This window comes from Oreochromis niloticus, linkage group LG3, assembly GCF_001858045.2.
Source record: "Oreochromis niloticus isolate F11D_XX linkage group LG3, O_niloticus_UMD_NMBU, whole genome shotgun sequence".
Lineage (NCBI taxonomy): Eukaryota > Metazoa > Chordata > Actinopteri > Cichliformes > Cichlidae > Oreochromis > Oreochromis niloticus.
This window is the reverse complement of record NC_031967.2, coordinates 69,414,896-69,433,386: the sequence shown is the minus strand read 5'-3', so window position 1 is coordinate 69,433,386 and position 18,491 is coordinate 69,414,896. Positions and strand designations below refer to the sequence as shown.

General features: G+C 35.8%; 1 protein-coding gene and 2 long non-coding RNA genes across 4 annotated transcripts; 1 reads left to right on the top strand and 2 right to left on the bottom strand.

The window, feature by feature from the left end:
• Positions 1-1,033: 1,033 nt before the first annotated feature.
• Positions 1,034-2,536, bottom strand: LOC109201261 (uncharacterized). The gene is made up of 5 exons (XR_002061281.2): positions 2,428-2,536; positions 2,232-2,309; positions 2,056-2,094; positions 1,662-1,728; positions 1,034-1,348 (listed from the first exon to the last, which is right to left on the bottom strand). It is a non-coding gene; the product is annotated as an uncharacterized LOC109201261 (long non-coding RNA).
• A 3,758-nt stretch (positions 2,537-6,294) lies between these two features.
• LOC109201248 (uncharacterized) lies at positions 6,295-17,625 on the bottom strand. 2 transcript variants are annotated; one of them, XM_019356859.1, is made up of 11 exons: positions 17,384-17,625; positions 16,795-16,885; positions 16,579-16,713; positions 8,982-9,059; positions 8,652-8,800; positions 8,302-8,438; positions 8,130-8,223; positions 7,675-8,007; positions 7,416-7,596; positions 7,099-7,226; positions 6,295-6,997 (listed from the first exon to the last, which is right to left on the bottom strand). In XM_019356859.1, exons 2-11 carry the CDS (start codon positions 16,874-16,876, stop codon positions 6,677-6,679), a joined length of 1,638 nt encoding a protein of 545 aa, XP_019212404.1. In that variant the 5' UTR covers positions 16,877-16,885; positions 17,384-17,625; the 3' UTR covers positions 6,295-6,676. The 2 variants fall into 2 exon arrangements, with proteins under 2 accessions (XP_019212404.1, XP_019212406.1); XM_019356861.2 differs by lacking the exon at positions 7,099-7,226 and having other exon boundaries at positions 6,854-6,997.
• On the top strand, positions 12,340-15,917 carry LOC109201262 (uncharacterized). Its single transcript, XR_002061283.2, has 6 exons — positions 12,340-12,576; positions 13,298-13,344; positions 13,657-13,701; positions 15,018-15,086; positions 15,294-15,368; positions 15,766-15,917. It is a non-coding gene; the product is annotated as an uncharacterized LOC109201262 (long non-coding RNA).
• Positions 17,626-18,491: the final 866 nt, after the last annotated feature.

Sequence of the window (18,491 nt, the reverse complement as noted above, 5' to 3'; positions counted from 1 at the left end):
TTTTGCAAATATGTGATATCTTGATAAACCAAGCAGATATTTGAAGTTGAAACTGAGTGAAAATATCTTAAAAGTTCATTTTGTGACCCAGAAAGAGTAATAAGAGTAATATTAAAACTAAGTAGATGCCGCCATTGTTGGAAACTGGAATTGGCTGGGCCGCTCTATGAATTCTGGGTGGGTTGGGCCAAGAAGGATAAACCCGACCCATCCTTCAAATCCCCAGTAATGAAGGACACATTTGCCAGCCGCATTTGGAGCAGCCTTCGAATTGGGACAGCCTTCGTCGCCTGGCTGTGATATAATCAGCCTTAAATTGCGGCCTATGAATTGGGACATACCTACTATGTGCAGTAAAGGATAAAACAAATGCGTGATGCTAATTATGAGGTATACAGCCTTAAAGATAAAAAATAAATTCCAACACTAGGGACTACAAAGGACAGGAGAAAAGGCAAAACATGGCATCATATTGTTTTTAAGCTGTGTCTACTCAATCAAAATGAACTGTTATAAATTCTTTATGGAAAAAAGTAATAAGAAGCAAAGGGGATCCCTATCTTTTTGTTTTTCTGTTCATTCTATTTAGTTTAATTAAATCATTGTACTTGTTGCGATCCAAAAGGGGTTATAAAACTTACATTTTCTGAATCTTTGTAAAAAAAAAAAATCTCTAAAGAGTATACCGATTTAATTGTGTTTTATTTTTGCACACATTTCCAGGTAATTATTGTAGCTTCAGGTAATTTTTGTAGTTCACTAGTTCCAGGAGGTCAGAGTTCAGACTTGTGATGTCATCAATAAGCGCAGAAAAAGGAAAAAAAACAGTGTGTGAGATGTGAGAGCATTGTTTTGCTGATGATACGCTATGCTGCCTGTAAACTCCAAACCTGAACTGAGGAGAATAAAGTTGCCAAAGGAGAATGGAGTCATGTCTCTCTGAGGGTGCAACATAATGCACAATATAAAAGTATTTGGTGTTTGGGTCTAGACCAATAAAAAAGGTGACATGTGACAAAGACTCAGAGACCAATTTGATTTAATGCTTAAGAGTTTAATGATGAAGATAATAAGAACAGAAATGAACAGCTATTGCTATTAGAAGACACGGTCCAGTCCACTCCAGTTTGTGTCACTTGTTGCCAAATTCATTATGTAGCAGTACAGCGAAAGGAAATAAGTAAAGATCTAAGAGGGAAACTGATAGTTTAGGGAGTTGGATGAAATGATTTGCTTCTTTGTCTGGTGGCCATGGCTTTTCATGGAAGACCAGGGATCATCTTCTTTTTCAGACCCAGACAAAATCGGTATCAGTGGTGACCGTACATATCATTCGTCCATCTCTTTCCTGTACACACATAAAAAAAGAAAATATTAGCTGAAACCATAAGACGTATACTGAGGGAAATATTCAGTATGGTGTATCAACAAAATAACCTGTATACTTTAACAGCACTATATAATTATGTATTTTACGTTAAAATGGAGACTATACAAATGAAAGAAACAGTGTATATGAATGAATGTATTGCATATGTATTCAGTACTCTTTGTCATTCCAAACAAATAACAGCATTTGAGAAAGTATGGATATTGTTATAAAAGAAAGAAAGAAAGAAAGAAAGAAAGAAAGAAAGTGGTAAATCAACATCAGTTTTAACCTGTATCCATAGCGAGTCAAAGCTCTGCGCCAAATCCCCCGCCATTTCTTCTCAACAAGATGCTCTTCTGAAGACAAGCAAATTACACTTGAGTAAACATGTATGACTTTTCTGTATCTGTAAAGACATTTTGTAATTTCTTTTACTTTTGCATGGTGTTATTTATTTTTTTATTCTATGGACACATAATGAATTTTTAATGTATATATTTAATTGAATATTCTGCCAAATTTAGTGTATAATTTTAGACCTATTTTTACATTGTAATTCATAATTTTGAAATAACACAACATTTGTACTACAAAATTTGCAGTACAAATGTTGTGTTGCTCTTCTGTTCAGCATGACAGAACTGTGATTAATTTTGGTGGGAGTTTATAAAATGTTGACCAACCTGGTGGCTTATCCTCTGCTCCACTGCTGCCCAATTTTTCTGGAATAAAAATTAAAAAGTTAAAATTATATTAAAACGTCAGACTTTGACTGTTAAATTTCCATTTATTATATTGCACTCTTGTTTTTATGAATACATACACACACATATTATGTACAATAAACTTTAATACTCACGAGCAGTAATGATCAGAGGGACCATTACACAAAGAAACACAAACACGGTCAGCAGCCTCATGGTGATCTTTAATATCTCTGTGAAAAACAGAAGACATCAAGACATCATTAAAAAATAGGATAGAACAGATTTTGTTGCAGACCTCCTGGAGAATATGTAGAATATTTGTAGAGTAGATTTCATTTCAGCACCGACCGATAGCTTCAGCCGTCCAGTGAGAAGGTGCTAAACAGCAGTAAAATCAGTGCTTATATACTGTTTGTTTGACGCTTCAAAAATAGGAACTAACACTGAAAAAACTGGCACGTGTATCATGTGATTCATGCTGGCCAGATTTTCACTGCATCTATTTATTTCTTCACCAAAATAATTTCCTCATACTGACTACTTCTCCTTTCGGCTGCCCACCTAACTTTAAACCGACTAGTTGACAAAGTGTCTCCACAGAGTATAACTACATGATATTTGATGTATTTAATTAGGATTTTATGTGTCTTTTAAGAAAAAATAATAATAAGCATCATATTAAAGGCATGATGGCTTAGTGTTCCTATTGAGAGGCTACAGAAAGTATCCAGGGAAAGGGACGTAGGGGCTTCTCTGTGTAGGCTGCTGCTCCCATGACCTGGCTCTGGATAAGCAGAAGAAAATGGATGAGTGGATGTCAGGTTAGGATCCCTGGGTTTTGGACCCTACTTCTGAGTTTTTGCGCATTGACCTTCTGGGTTGTGAAAATGTTTTATGTTTAGGTTTTGTTCCTTGTGTCTTTGGTGAACAGGGTTTTCAGGTCCTGGTCTTGTCGTTTGTTAGTACCATGTACGTATGTGGCCTGTTTAATGTTTTTTTTTTTTTTGTTACTTTTAATTACTTTTTATCCTGATTCACCCCAGGAACACTCCTCATCACCTCTGTTGCAGTCTGCATCATCATCGCTGCCACCACTTCCAAATTCCTCAAAAGAGGAAGTTTTATGCCAGATAGCAAAATAGGCAGCCACACTATTTATTTAATATTCTGTACTTTATACCCTATTTAGATCCAGGTCACTGATGCTGTCTACCTTACCCCTTTTTTCTTGATTCAAAGATTGTATACTGTGTTTCTGAGCTGGCCTCCATAGAGACCAACCAGCCTCCTGTATTTCACATTTGGTTCAGCAAAAATCAGCTCACACAGCAACACTTGACTGTTAGTTTGTCATCAGTGTTATTTTCAGTCTCTTTAGAGTTTAAACTGTATGAATTAAAAGTGTAAAAGTTACATACCAGTGGTTTGAATCATATCTTTTTAATAGACTCCACTTTGTTCATGTCAATGGAGAGTCCTGTTCAAACACAGAGGTTAATTATGGATTTCCACAGGGTTCTGTGTGAGTACCAATTCTGTTTACATTATACATGCTTCCCGCAGTATTATTAGAGGCACAGTTCACATTTTATTGCTATGTGGATCCTACCCATGTTTATGCAGAGGATTGAAAGACAGAATACATGTGTGTGTGTGAAGGAGTGGAAGGTACGACAGTGAAGATGCAAGGAGTAGAGGTAGTGATGGTAGATCAGTTTAAATGTATGAAGTGAACCATACAGAGCAAGAAAGTCCAAAAGAGAGGTGAAGTGACAGCATAGGCAGGAAGTAGTAGGTGTACACATGTGTTAGTTATGATTAGGTGAATATTAAGGTTTACAACCTAATGAGGCATGCTGTGGTGCCTGATTTAGAGATGTGGCTTTATTGTCATTTCAATCATATCCAGTCGTATAGACACAGGAAAACAAGACAGCGTTGGTGTGATGATACATATAACAGACCAAATCAATCAATCCATTTATTTATAAGAACTTTAAAAACAACACAGGTCGACCAAAGTGCTGTACATAGTAAAAAAGTAAATAGTGAAAAAACACACAAAGAACAAAACAAAAACTCAGTCACAATTAAAAGCACAATCAACACAGGAATACATAAAGTGCAAAAAAACTGCAAGAAACAGTCTGTGTGTGTGTGTGTGTGTGTGTGTGTGTGTGTGTGTGTGTGTGTGTGTGTGTCAGTCCAGTCACTGAGTGTTCAGGAGTCTGACAGCTTGGGGGAAGATACTGTTTCACAGTCTGGCAGTGAGGTCTGGGATAACCTCTTACCAGAAGACAGCAGGGAGACGAGTGTGTGTGGGGTTCTCCACAATGCTGGTGGCCTTTCAGATGTAGCGGGTGCAATAAGTGTCTGTGATGGAGGGAAGAGGAGGCTCCAATGATCTTCTTGGCTATAACTTTAATCTCAGCCAAACCAATTTACTCAGGAACAAAGAAAACACTAAAAAAAAGATAAATAACATGTATAAGTTATCTAAGTGACTTATATGCAGTGTTGGGCAAGTTACTTTGAAAAAGTAATTCAATTATAGTTACTAGTTACTTCTTCAAAAAAGTAACTGAGTTAGTAACTGAGTTACAATATTCTAAAAGTAATTAATTACTCGGAAAAGTAACTATTGCGTTACTTAAAAAAAAACAAAGAACGTTTAACCCTCTGGGGTCCAGGGTATAACTAGCCATCTTTTTACTACTCTTGATTTTCTCTCCACATTTTACCTTTAAAAACTATTTACTTTGCCTTGTTTGGTATCATTCTTTTTAGCACAACCTCACGTGCCTGAATTTACAGTTATGTTCTCATTTTGTCATACTGTATAACCAGAATTGATCTAAAATCAGACAAAAACCATAAAATCAGAGTAGAAAAAGTGATATTTTTACTGTAACAACCACAAACATGTTTAATGAATCATATTTCATAACTTCAAATGCAAATATTAATTGTCAATTTTAAAATCCTATGCACAAATTTTGCAAACAACAAATTTATTTGCATCCATTTACCTTGATTTTTTAAATAACCATTTCAAACTATTTACAGAACAATCAGCTGTTCTTCAATAAGATGCCACACAAATTATTTGTGCTACTCCAAAAAAATATTTTGTGTCCACTACAAAGGAGAACATCACAGCCTGATACCTGCAGGTCTGACAGCAGCAGGTGTATCACTCCTGTTTCTGCCTGGAGACAGCAGTCGCCTCATTGTTCTGACACACAACACAAAACTATCCACAACACTACACACTAACTACACAAGACAACACACTAACTACACACTCCAAACATGCTAAACGTCACAAATCTCTCACGTCTCAAAACTCGCTCTCTCTCTTTCTGCTGTCTTTCTCTCTCTCTCTCTCTCCGTCACTCCTAAAACTTCCCCTGTTTTGTTTTGTTTTTTTGCTCATAAGCAGAGAGCGCTTGCTAGCGCTAACGTGGCGAAACTATTGAGGAAAAAACTCCGCGTATATATTGTTTATCATGACTCTGGTTTTACGTGGCCTATCAACACAATTTATAAACTGGTATATATCACCTTGTTGCTTTGTCTTTAAGTGGTCACGTGATTGACTTACCACGACTACTTTATTCTTCCTCAGTCAAACAGCAGCACTCATGCGATTGTTTTGCCCCCTTAGCTCCAGGTGTTGTGCTAGACAGTGATCGTGATTACCGTCCGCAGGAGCGCGCAGCTGCTTAAAGCTGTAGCGTCCAGAGTACTTACAGCTACTTCCGTGCAGCTGATATAAGATGCAAGCTGAACACAGCATCAACCGTCTGTTTGTTGAGAAATAGTAACGGACCACGTTTCCTTGTTAGTAACTGTAACGGCGTTGTAACGATACACAGCAAATTCTGGTCTTTGGAATAAACTCTCTGGGAGTTCAGATTAACTACATTTGAGTGTACATGCGTGACCATTGAATGAACTCTCGTGCAGAGTTAGAGTAACTCTTTTCTGGGAGTTGGTTTTTCAACTCTTTATAGGAGTTAAAACTAAACTCTCATGGAGTTAAATTTCTACTACCATAAAGAGTAAAGTTTAACTCATAACTAGAGTTCATTTTGATATTAACTCTTTTATAGTGTTACTCATCAAATGAAAAAAGGTTTTAGGTGAAAATTACTACAAAACACCATACTGATTATTATGAATGTATGAATTTTATTTATTAAAAATGTCATATTCAAAATTCAATGCTGCATGGACTAACATACATTCTGTGTAACAGCACTGTAACATTCAACATTAAAACAGCAACAATTATGGCAGCTAAACAGTTGAGACATTGTGTGACATTCTATATATATATTCAGGTATCATGGTCAGAAGGGGTCTCATGAGGAACACATGTGCTAACAGTAGCATGTATCTTATTCAGATGTCTTCTAAATCCAGAATAACTTGAGAATTGTAAACAACATCCTATCTGACCACATTTTAGTTTCAAATTTTTGCCAGGATACATTCCATGAACTAGTTTTAAATGTCTGAACAAAAGTAAAGCTGTACCAAAGGATAAAGCACAGAGAAAACAGGTCAGCATTTTGAATACATAACCTGGTTACTACTTATTCAACAGCTTTGCTCGCAACTCTTTGACTCTTGGACTTTCCACCGTTGTGCCTACATCAATATTGTACACAGTGGTCTGCAAAAATGTGTACAGGCTGGACAGAGCGTCTTCATATTTCACACTGAAAACGAAGTGACACTTGAACAGCTCATCAAATGCACCCAGTGATGTACATGACTGACATGGAAGAAGCTTTCGATCCAAGACTATGTAGAAGCTGAAAACCTGTGCTTTTGAAGTCCCTGTGGCCAGGAGATATGGCTGAGGGTTTCCTTCATTGTTCATGAGGTGATCCTCAAGGCTCTGGCAGGACTGAAACACAATAAAAAGCATCACTTTATAAACCCTTAGGTTAACAAAAAGTGTTCCATGAACCACAGTATCTGGAACTGGATCACATTATCTTGACAAACCTTGTGAAATTTAACCAGATGATCTATTGCCTCTCCAACACTCATCTTCTTTGGCCGTTTCCTTCCAGCTGGTTGTGGTGTGAGAAGGTGCAGCAGAACAAGAAGAGAAGCCATGTCGCTGTCCCACTCTGCAGACAGTGTTAAGGAGTTAATGGGGAGATAGAACTGAACTTCACAAACATATAACAACTAGTTGAGGGTATGAGCAGAAAAGAAGTGATCCATACACACATTATGCACACTGCTGCTTTTTTGATAACTTTTAAAAATGAAAACTAAAATTACTACACTAATAAAGTGTTACTTTAGGACACTACCTGGCTCATCAGCATCATCCATTTCTTCGTTCAAGGCAGATTTCAGCAATCTTTTCAGAAGACAAGTCTCTTTAAGGTCTCTGGCTTCCCTGGCAACCTTGTCTTTAAAAGTGGTGTTCCATTTTTCCAGGAACCTGGAAGCCGTCTCTACTCCAAACATCATTGCAAAGTCCTGCAAAATCTAACAAAGGAGAAGTATGTCCATTAAAATCTATTTTTTTAAGTCAAGTATTTTTCAGATTCCCATTTGTTCACCTACCAATCCTTTAGTGTCCAAAAAACGAGGAAACATCTGAAGAATGTTTGCTGATTCTTGTGGGTCATGCAGTATCTGCTGACGATAGTAGAATGTCTCTCTCATCTTCTGGAAGACTATATCTTGGTCAGTGGTGTGATGAAGAAGAGACATGGCTTCCATACATTGATCTCTTGTTTGCTGGTCATTAGTTAAACCAAACGTTCTTCGTGATGTGGGCCCTCCTTTCAGTTCCACTCTGTTCTGTGATGCAGTGGGGGTTTTGGATTGACGTTGCACAGTCTTGATACGCCACTCAAGAAAACCTTTGTTGCTCTGAATGTCATAGAAATGCTCCTACAGAAAGAAAGAAATTGCATACATTGTAGAGTGTGTATATATATTTATATATATGTGTAGGGAGAGAGACAGAGAGAGAGCAAGTCTTATTACACACTACAGTTGCAGAGCAAACTCACATATCCCTTTTTGGAGTACGGATCCTTCAAAGATGGGAAGAGTGACACGATTCCAAGCGCATGAAACTCCTTTGTTGCTTTACTTACAGTTCTCCTGCAAAAGCAGAAGTGTTTTTGTGATAGGATCCTTGCAAGTTTTAAAAATGAATAAAATAAACATCATTCCTCTTACCCTTCTTTTTCACGCATGTGAGCTACAATGATGTTCACCATTAATCGCCTGGTGGAATCTTTCAAACTCCCAGTTTTTTCATACTCATGGATGACAGTCACCCCTGCTGGTTTGGAAGTCAGAATCTGCTCCACTGTCTAAACACATTTGATACAAAGAACAAAACAATTGACAAAAAATGAGACAATTTTAACCCAAACAACGATTTCAATCTGTGGATTATACATATGAAATACAAGAAATACTATATCAAATTATTTTTCTCTTATCTGTTTTATCTTCATGTTTAAGCTTTTTCAAGTACTGACAACTAAAGAGTCAAGTATAAGTCTATTAAGTAATGTATCTACATTTCTTGCATGTATGCTCTCCAATAGAGGCTGAACCAGTCCGGAATCACTTGTGTCACTGCCCTGACTGCTGGTGGTTGAGACAGACAATGTATCTGTTAGACTTGGAGAGGAGGGCTCTTCCACATGTTGCTTCAGGACAGTCAAATCTGAGGGTGACAAACAAAAATATTAGAATATAAAGCATATACAATCAAAAATCAACCACAACAAAGCTACCATTTACACACATAGGGCCAGTAAACTGTATGCTTTGATTAAATTATACTTTTTCCCAGGAGAACAGATGGTTATTTTGTATTTTATTATGGTAATATACCATTTACATACCACAAGGTGTGAGTGTCACATAGTGTGTTAGGTCTGAGCAGTCACGCAGCTTCTTGGATGATTCTGTTTCCAGGATGTCTGAAATGCATGTGATAAATCCAACTTACTGTTGAGCCATGAAAGCAGCATTTTGTCCCATACGGTAAAAAAATACATTTTTCCTGGCCAAAATATATTTAAAATATATGGTAAATATATTTTGTATTTGTGATGCTCCAAAAAAATATATTTTTGAAATTGAAAATATATTTCTTTCAAACCAAAATACATTTCAAAACATATTTTAGGGTGAATAAAATACATTTCCAACCTTTATTTAAAATGTATTTAGTGCAATAATGATGATAATGATAATAATACTAAAAGTAACATGTTTTATGCACAGCTGCAAAAAACAGTTGGATTCAAACAAAACAGAGTCAAAGGTCTATCACGAATTAGGTTGTTTATTCATTTGCTTACAGTATTTCACATTACACAATATCTCACTATAATGTAGTGTTCATTGACTTTGAAATTATCTGTCAGTGATACAGTAAACAAGATACAACAACTGCTATGTACACTTTAGTTGTTGACAATATTTACAATATAGTACTTAAAGGAACACACTCTACTTTTTTTGGAAATAGGCTCATTCTCCATCTCCGTCAGAGTTAAAAATGCAGCACGTTAATAGGACTCTGGAGCGTGATCTTATGGGATGGGGCGTAGCCAGGATTATTGGTCGAGGCGCCATATTAGCAGGCCAAACAAATGCTTGCTGTGTGGCCGGTTGTAATGTTAGATTGCACTACCGGCAAAGGAATAAGCTTGAAAACAGGCTCTCTTTTCATTGTTTCCTCACCTGGAAGCATCATGAGGGAGCTTATGTGTTGGATGTTACCAAAAGAAGGCGTCTAGCCTGGATAGCAGCTGTGAGACGAGCTGATATTCAGTTCTCTACCATCCCCAGATATCTGTTGGTGTGCTCCAGTATTTTCATTCAGGTAAGTTCTAAATAAGTTCATATTATTCTTTATATCCTGTTAGTTTCATTTTCAATGCGCTCTGAGATCATAGCACAAACTTAGATCAAACATGCAGAACTACCTTCTATTTATAGAGTTGCTAATTATTTGGCATTATTGCAGCAAACCAGCCTATGAAATGAATGAAACACATCCTGACTGGGTTCCAACACTACACATGGGGCACTACGAAATCCCTGCTTCAAACTACATGCTACATACCACCATGCCAATGAGATTACTTTTTCCATGTGAGGGTGAAAAGGTGACCCTCCTGGATAAGATGGCAAAGGTTTGCTGCGTTTTGGTGAACATGTGCCCCAGTGTGATAGTAAAACCAGGGAAAAATGCTCTTGTTAAATACTTCTAAGTCTTGTGCTGTTTATGTATTGATACGTTTTCAAAAGAGACAGTAAATTACAGAATGCTAGTAGTGGGTGATATTATTTACATGCTGTCATTTTTTTATGTGAACATTTTGTCATTTGTAAACTATACATAACATTGATTCTACATTTTAACTGATTTGATGTTCTACAAAGTGCTTTTAATTAAAAATAGGCAAACATTTCTTTGTTTCTTTATTCAACTTTTGAACAGTGGTACTTAGTAAGTACATATTCAGTAAATGCAAAGTATTTACATGGCCCCCTAAATTAAACATTATGGGTTATTCAGAACAGAACTATGCTTGGAAAAATATTGTCCCATCAGTTGATCCAACTCCTCCACAGTAGCAGGATGAACTTTTCTTTTTTGAGGACGGCTTCTTTTACCTGTCACAACGAATGGTCTGTTTATGTTTTGATCAAGAACCTTTTTTTGGGCAGCTGAAGAGGAGAAGTCTATCTTATGGCCAACCTCTGGCTGTATCTTGGTCATATTACCAGGCAAAACCCAGTATGCAGGTTCATCTGTAAAAGTCCTTGTGCCACAGATCAACACTGTTGCTTCTACATTAAACAGAAGAGCAGCAACATGGGTGCAGGTCTCCACGACTCCGGCCATACAGGTGCAGTGGGCGGCTTCAACCTTCCCTGTGATGCTCACAATGACCTGTGGCTGCAATGCTGCAATTCAGTCTTTAAGAGTGCAGTACCTGAAACACACACAGACAAAGTTCATTTAAAGACAAGAGCTTTAATAAGCCAAGGCCGACACAAATGTGTTTTATCTACTTTCAAATCCATTTATCATAAATGTAACAAATAAAGTGTTTTTATGTATCCATCTATAGAACGCTGCATGTTATATTCTAAATCTGCCTGTTTCTTTTTAGAAACCTATCAGCAAAAAATGAACCTAAAGTATGTAATGCAAGGATGTAATCACTTTCAAGAGGGAGAAAACATAATGTTCGACTTTAAATGACAATTATGGACACCTAATATGATAAGGAGATTCTGCAGGTCATTAATCAATGTATAAAACTAAAACAGAATGTATTTTTAGTGACACAGGACACAAACAAGGAAGCAAGATGTGTAATTAGGATTATTTATAATAAATATGAATTAATTAGGGTAATTTCTTTAACCATAAAGAATAACTAAATCCTTCAGGACAATGTCACATCAGCGCACTGAACTCACTATGTTATCCCTCTAACAGAGCCTCCACATGTTCTCACTGTAATTTCCCACTCATGAATGAATTTATGCTAGCACTAATCTGAATGTTCAGGGGGAATCAAACACATTTTACTCGCAGTACTCAAGCTGACTTACCTTTGCTTGAATGACGGCGTACTCACAACGTGGAGGCTTAAAAATAGCCAAATCTTGTACCCAGTCCTTGGTGAATTGGATGTGCCTCCAGAGATTTATAATTGCAAAACTGGTGCGCCGTGTATGCGCTGACTCCACAGACAAGGTATGAGAGTAGATCATGCTAAGTCAATAGCGGTTTGGTCTTCAGGGTTTCTACTCCACGGCTATATTCCATACAGGTCCACATTTCACCAATCAAGTACCGTCTCTTTGCATCTGGACACAATCTGTCTCTATACTGTCCTTTTTCTTTTCAGCTACGTTTCAGAATGGTTCGTAGCAATCTTGTTTTGATTCGTGACCAGCCAAGATGGTGCTGCGCTCCCACAATGCATTGCGACATTACGTCAACGCCAAAGCCCTTTGCGTGCAGGAGAGTATGCGCATGCGCATTGCCATGGTGGTTTAAAAAATAAAGATATAATGAAAAGTAATTAATAAAAATTAAATATTTAAACATTCCCACAAATGTGCAATGAATGTGCAAAAACTCTCTTTATTAGTTGTTGCTGTTTCTTTCTTTCTTTCTTTCTTTTTTTTTTTTGAAAAATAACGACGTCTCTGAGGCGCGAATTCCGACAGTGAGAGGAACGGCCGGATACAGGAGACGGGAAGAAACAAGCCGATTATGTTCGCGTTAATTAGGTGGTTGGAAGATGTAAAATTCTCAATTCTGCCAACTGAACATATACGAGATTTTAATGAGGATGAATAATTAGCTGGCATGGAGGAAACGGACCTTTATTTGGTGGAGTGGCGACAAGGAGCCAAAAGGCGGGTGGCCGGTCTATGAAGCCTCCATCATCAAGCTAGCAGGTGCCTTTTCTCATATGATATTACTTTATTCTCGCTTATTTGGCACGGAAGCGTAGAGCTGCCACCCAGGCAAAAGAGAAATATAAGTATATCACGTTATAACGTGAAAAGGTTATCGTTCTAACAATATACTATCATGTTAGTACAATATACTTTTCATGTTTGAACAACATGTTTGAACAACATTGTACGAACAATGTACATAATTATCACGTCCGTACAATATTGTGCGAACGTGACAATTATGTATATTGTAATAACGTGATATTATATTATACAAACATGAAAAGCATAATGTTATAACAATAAACATTCAAGTTATAACGTGATATAGCTCTATTTTTCTTTTGCCTGGGTGGCAGCTCCACGCTTCCATAATTTGGTAATCAAAATATGTAACTTAATTAATTTTATTGTGATGTACTTTTGCCTTTTCTTATTATTCTACCTTCTCAGAAAGGGAAAAATTACAAATAAAACTGTTTACACTTGTTATATACAATAACTATCAAAACCTATTCACATTTAATTTGGCTTTCACAGAAATCCCACCTCTCCTTCTGGCTACAGAGTACTTACCAAAGTTAGAAACAAAGCACAGTTATGCTTTATTAATGTTCGCTAATTACAATGTTCCACATTTCCTTGCTTTTTAAGTCATTTTTAGGCTTTTTAGAGTTTTTGTTTTTTTAGTAGTAATGTTTCTGCCTATTTATTTCAGCCCATGAAATCGAACGCAGATCTTCCTGATGTGAGATTTACATAAATGTAAGTAATTTTGTTTGTCATTGTCATTAATGTTGTTGCTGTTGTTGTTTTTGTGCAGTTTGCAATCATATAAACCTAGCAAGCATCAGTCAGCACAGTGACTAACTTAAACAGATTCTTGCTTTATTCACATATATTATATGTAATTATATATACCTGCACATTGTACCTAGGGTTGCAGCCACTTGGCCCCACCCCATTGTTGTGACAGCCCTGATTGTACTTATACACTGCATCTGAACAGGGAACAGTCTGCCACATTATTGTATTTTTAAGTGACTTGTTTGTAATACATGAATTTGTTTCTTACAGATGTCAAAGTCTCAACCTCATGCTGCCCTCCCCCATCCTCCTAAAGTAAGTATTTGTTGTTGTAGTTTTTATGCAGTGTCTGTGTCACATGCTAATCATAATTATTGAAATAACTGTTTTCTAACAGATTTTCCAAAACACTAGTTATGTTTGTTGTCATTCAGACCAATACTACTGCTTAGACATTGCTTAGTGGTCATGCATGTTTGACAAGCTTGTTATGATACCAAAACAGTAGGCCTATCACAATAATCAATATATCGACTTAACACACAATACATGTACATGACCTCAATAATTGTTGATGATGCAAATTATCTGTCATTATATTTACAAAAATAAAATATAATAATAACAACACAATAACATTAAATAACATTGTTTTCTATTTGTTAGAAAAATTACTATTTATTCAAGTTTTTATGGTATCTAATATTTTGATACCTAATTTCCATGATCTAAATATTTTTAGAATTAGATGTTGGTTTGTCAATTGAAAGTGTGTAGATCTTGCATTATTTGCATTATTATGGTGTTATATTATGATTATACATTCAAAGACATAAAATGGTCTTAAAATGACAATGACATAACTTGTCGCAATTGTTTATGGGGCAATATACAAACCAACAAAAAGTTGTTATCGTAACAGGCCTTCAAAACAGACGGTTTTATGATTGATAAATTCAAAAAATATATACATGTAATTTCTCCGAGATTCTCTAATATTCAGTTACAGTTCACAACACAGATACCTGTACATGCTGTATTATACTGTAAATATAAATCTCTACATTTAGCATCCCACTAGAAGAGTCACAGTAACTGCCTCTTTTTTTTTTTTTTTTACAAATACCTGTACTATTACTAACACATTTACTGTTTTACTTTTAGCCTGTGGATACAAATGCAGATTTCCTTAATGTAGGTTGTGCATTTTAATTACATCATGTTATTTTTATTATTATTTATTTATTTATTTTATTTTACATTCAAATATGATTGCTAGTAGGTAAAGAATAGTTCACCTATAATTGATATTCCCAATTAATTTCTCACCTCTGATTGAATGCCTTTGTTTGTTTGCCTTTTTTGACTATAACAAAACATTTTTGCAGGATATATATGGTGAACTTATATGCATAGATACAGTTGTAGTGCTTGACACATGCACACACCAGTAGATGTACTAAAAAGGAAATAATTACAATCATGATGTTGATTGCTGATGTCAGTATATATGTTTTAGAGGAATGTTTTGTTTTTCACCCAAAATGAACTATATTGCTTCGGAAGAGATTTATTACTCTGCCTGACTCTTATATATTGTTCTGTTTTTTGTTTGTTTTTGTTATTTTCAGTTTCAATGGTGCGTGTTCTCCTAATGGCCGCCTTCCCACTGGAGGTTTTGATCCACAGCAATTTAAAAGGTAAACAGCTTTGAAAGTCAGTTCAAATGGTTAGCTAATAGTATTCTAAAAAGCCTACAACTCTGTCACCAGTTTTTTTACCAAAAAGTACCCATAAAAGTATCTCTCAATAGCATATCATTGTAGCTCAAATGTTTAGTTGTACAAATATCAGATTTTTGGAAATCTAAAACTAGTCAAACACTCAAATGTTCATGCTTTTTATAGGAGGACAAAGCAAAACGGACATCGGCGCAGAGTGAAGAACTGCCCTTCATAAGGACACTATGACAGCCATATATAGTAAGTGAAGACTTTCTGTGTATCTAAAATTGCATACAGCACAAGTAACTTACTTTGCAACCATTACAATAGGTTGCAAAGTAAGTTACCAATACAAATAGGTGATGATGCATTGTAGTGGTTGGTCTCAGACAAAGAAGGTCAACAGATTTATGAATGCTGGAGGGTAAGGAGAGACGACCAAAAGGGGTGTTAGCATTACTGTAATGTGAACTGGATAGACTTTCCATCTAGGAAAAAAAAAAGAGGTAAAATTATGTGTAAAATATATCTGTATTAATATCTGTATCTATATAAACAGAAATATCTGTTTGCTAAATGAAGCTAGCTAACATAAATCATATTTTTATTTTAACTCTGATAAAAGTAATAGAACTGTGACTTTTGTTTGTTACAGTGGCGGTAAGGAAGAGGTTTCCCAATTTGTGCAGAAGGGCTTTGAGGATTGCAGTGAAAGCTGGGGGAACTGAGACTGCTGGAAAAGGAAAAGAAATTACATTTTAAGTATGTTGACTTATGTTCATACAATCACACACACATATACACACACATATGTGTGTGTATATGTGTATATATATGTATATGTATATATATATATATATATATACACACACACACACATATGTGTATGTGTGTGTTTCTTTTAGAATGTTTAAGTATGTAATGAGAATAAAATTATAAAATGAATATTCCTTGCTTGATTTATATGCATGTTTTAAACATCAAATAAAGATTTCTTTCAGCTGTTACATGTGAATGTGGTTTCTTAGAAATATATGAACGGTTAATTTTATATATTTTTGAATGATTTTAAATAAGTTTAAATTGTATTTTGAAATATATTTTATAAATATATTTCAAAATATAAAAAACAGCCAAAAAATATATGTGTTAAAACACATTTCAAAATATATTATAAATATATTTTTAAATATATTTTAAAATACATTTTGAAATATATTTCAAAATATACAAAAAATGGCCAAAAAATATATGTGCTAAAATATATTTCAAAATATATTTTAGCACATATATTTTTGGCCATTTTTTGTATATTTTGAAATATGTTTCAAAATGTATTTTAAAATATATTTTTTTACCGTATGGGGTGATTGTTACCACAGGATATTAAACTAATTAAAAATGTTTATTTAGAAGTAGCTGTACAAATCAAATCCTACAAAGTCTATCAGAGCATATATTTACTTACCTTCAGCTGTATAGATGACAAAACACACCTCTTTGACTCCTGCAAGTTCAGGAAAGACATCCTCATCCACCTCTATACCCTGCTCATCCGTGACTTTCAGTGCTGCAGTTTCTGGTATGAGAAACTTCTGCTGCACTGAAGTAAAATCATCACTTAGTTAATAACAACATTATCCTTTCCACTTTAATGACTTATTACAAACCATGTATAACTTACCTGCACTCATAAAATCTGTGAAGCTGACTTCTTCCAATTTGACATATTTCTTTATCTCTCTGTGTTTTACTTTTATCAACATCTTGGCCACCTACAGAAAAAAAACCCTTTACTAATATGAAACACAGCATGTGGAAGAAGAAGAGGCTGTTTATGGTAACTTTATGTAAACTGTGTATAACTTAATCCATAAACACTTTCTAAAATTGAGTTAGCCTGTCCACACTAGCTACTGCTTAAAATCTATTTAGCTAGGCTAGGTTTAGCAGACAATGTGACCGCATGTTTGCCGTGTACTTGTCTTTTCAGGTCTGGCGACAGGGTTGCGTGCATATCTCAGTGTGAAGCAAGACTAACTGATGTTCATTGACAACGTGAACTGTGTATCTTCAAATACAGTAAGATAAGTTAGTTAGCTAACTTTTAACTAATGTTAGCCTAGCTGCTATCACCGAATCCGCATAACATGCAGAAAACACGTGTAGTGATAGTTAACTTAATATTTTACTTATGCATCCATGTAACCAAATATATACAAATAACGTCACACCACACACAGAAAACCCCAAAGTAAATAAAGTATTTTTACCTCCTACATGTCGGTGTCCAAGAAACAAGCACAGATAGGCAGGGTAACGGTCGACAGACAAACAACACCAGCAACGTGTTGAATTAGACTCCTTAGCACTCAGTGAATGAACACCTAAATATTACACCGCTTGAGAGTACTCCCCAACACTGACTGTAGTATAAGGTGAAAAATAAACTCCTGGAATGTAACTCTTGCGCACTTTTATGCCTAACTCCAGAATATTTAACTCCAGAGATTTGCTGTGTAGGAATAGTAATTAGTTAGATTACTCGTTACTGAAAAAAGTAACGCCGTTAGTAACGCCATTACTTGTAACACCGTTATTCCCATCACTGCTTATATGTCATGTTTAACCTGAGTAGTGAAGGACCGCAGGGAGTTTGAAAACAATGTGCCGGGTGTCCACTGTTCTCACTGGCTCTTGTGCTAGTGCTCTAGCTCGAACTCCCAGTCTGCTATTGCGCTGGTGGATAACAGACGTTTCCGAAAACATCAGAGCACTTTTGCAAATATGTGATGTCTTGATAAACTGAGCAGATATTTGAAGTTTACACAGCTACATTCACACTTGAAAATATCTTAAAAGTTCATTTTGTGACCCAGAAAGAGTAATATTAAAACTAAGTAGCTGCTGCCATTGGAAACTGGAATTGGCTGGGCCACGCTATGAATTCTGGGATAGGTTGGGCCAAGAAGGATAAACCCGACCCATCGTTCAAATCTGGGGAAATAAAGGACCCAATTGAAATAAAATTAAAATACCTGAACATTAGGCAAGATTAAATAGCTTCATATTACAGCCCGCAGCCCAGAAAGTACGGGGTACTTACAGTGTTAATTGTTTCATTATTTCCTGTAAAAACCTGACTTGTGTAGAAATGTTTAGCTTATTTTAGAGTTTAGACATGTAGGAATGTTTAGTTTGTTTTAGAGTTTAGAAATGTGTTAAGATAGAATGTAGAATTATGGTAGAGACACTGACACTGCCCTCAATATAATAAAGGCCTGACTGTGTCGTGAGCTTAGAAGTAGATTTGTAACTGGATAACTGTGGTCTGGAGGGGAGATGGTATTTATGGCCCCTAGGAAGAGACATACCCACAGT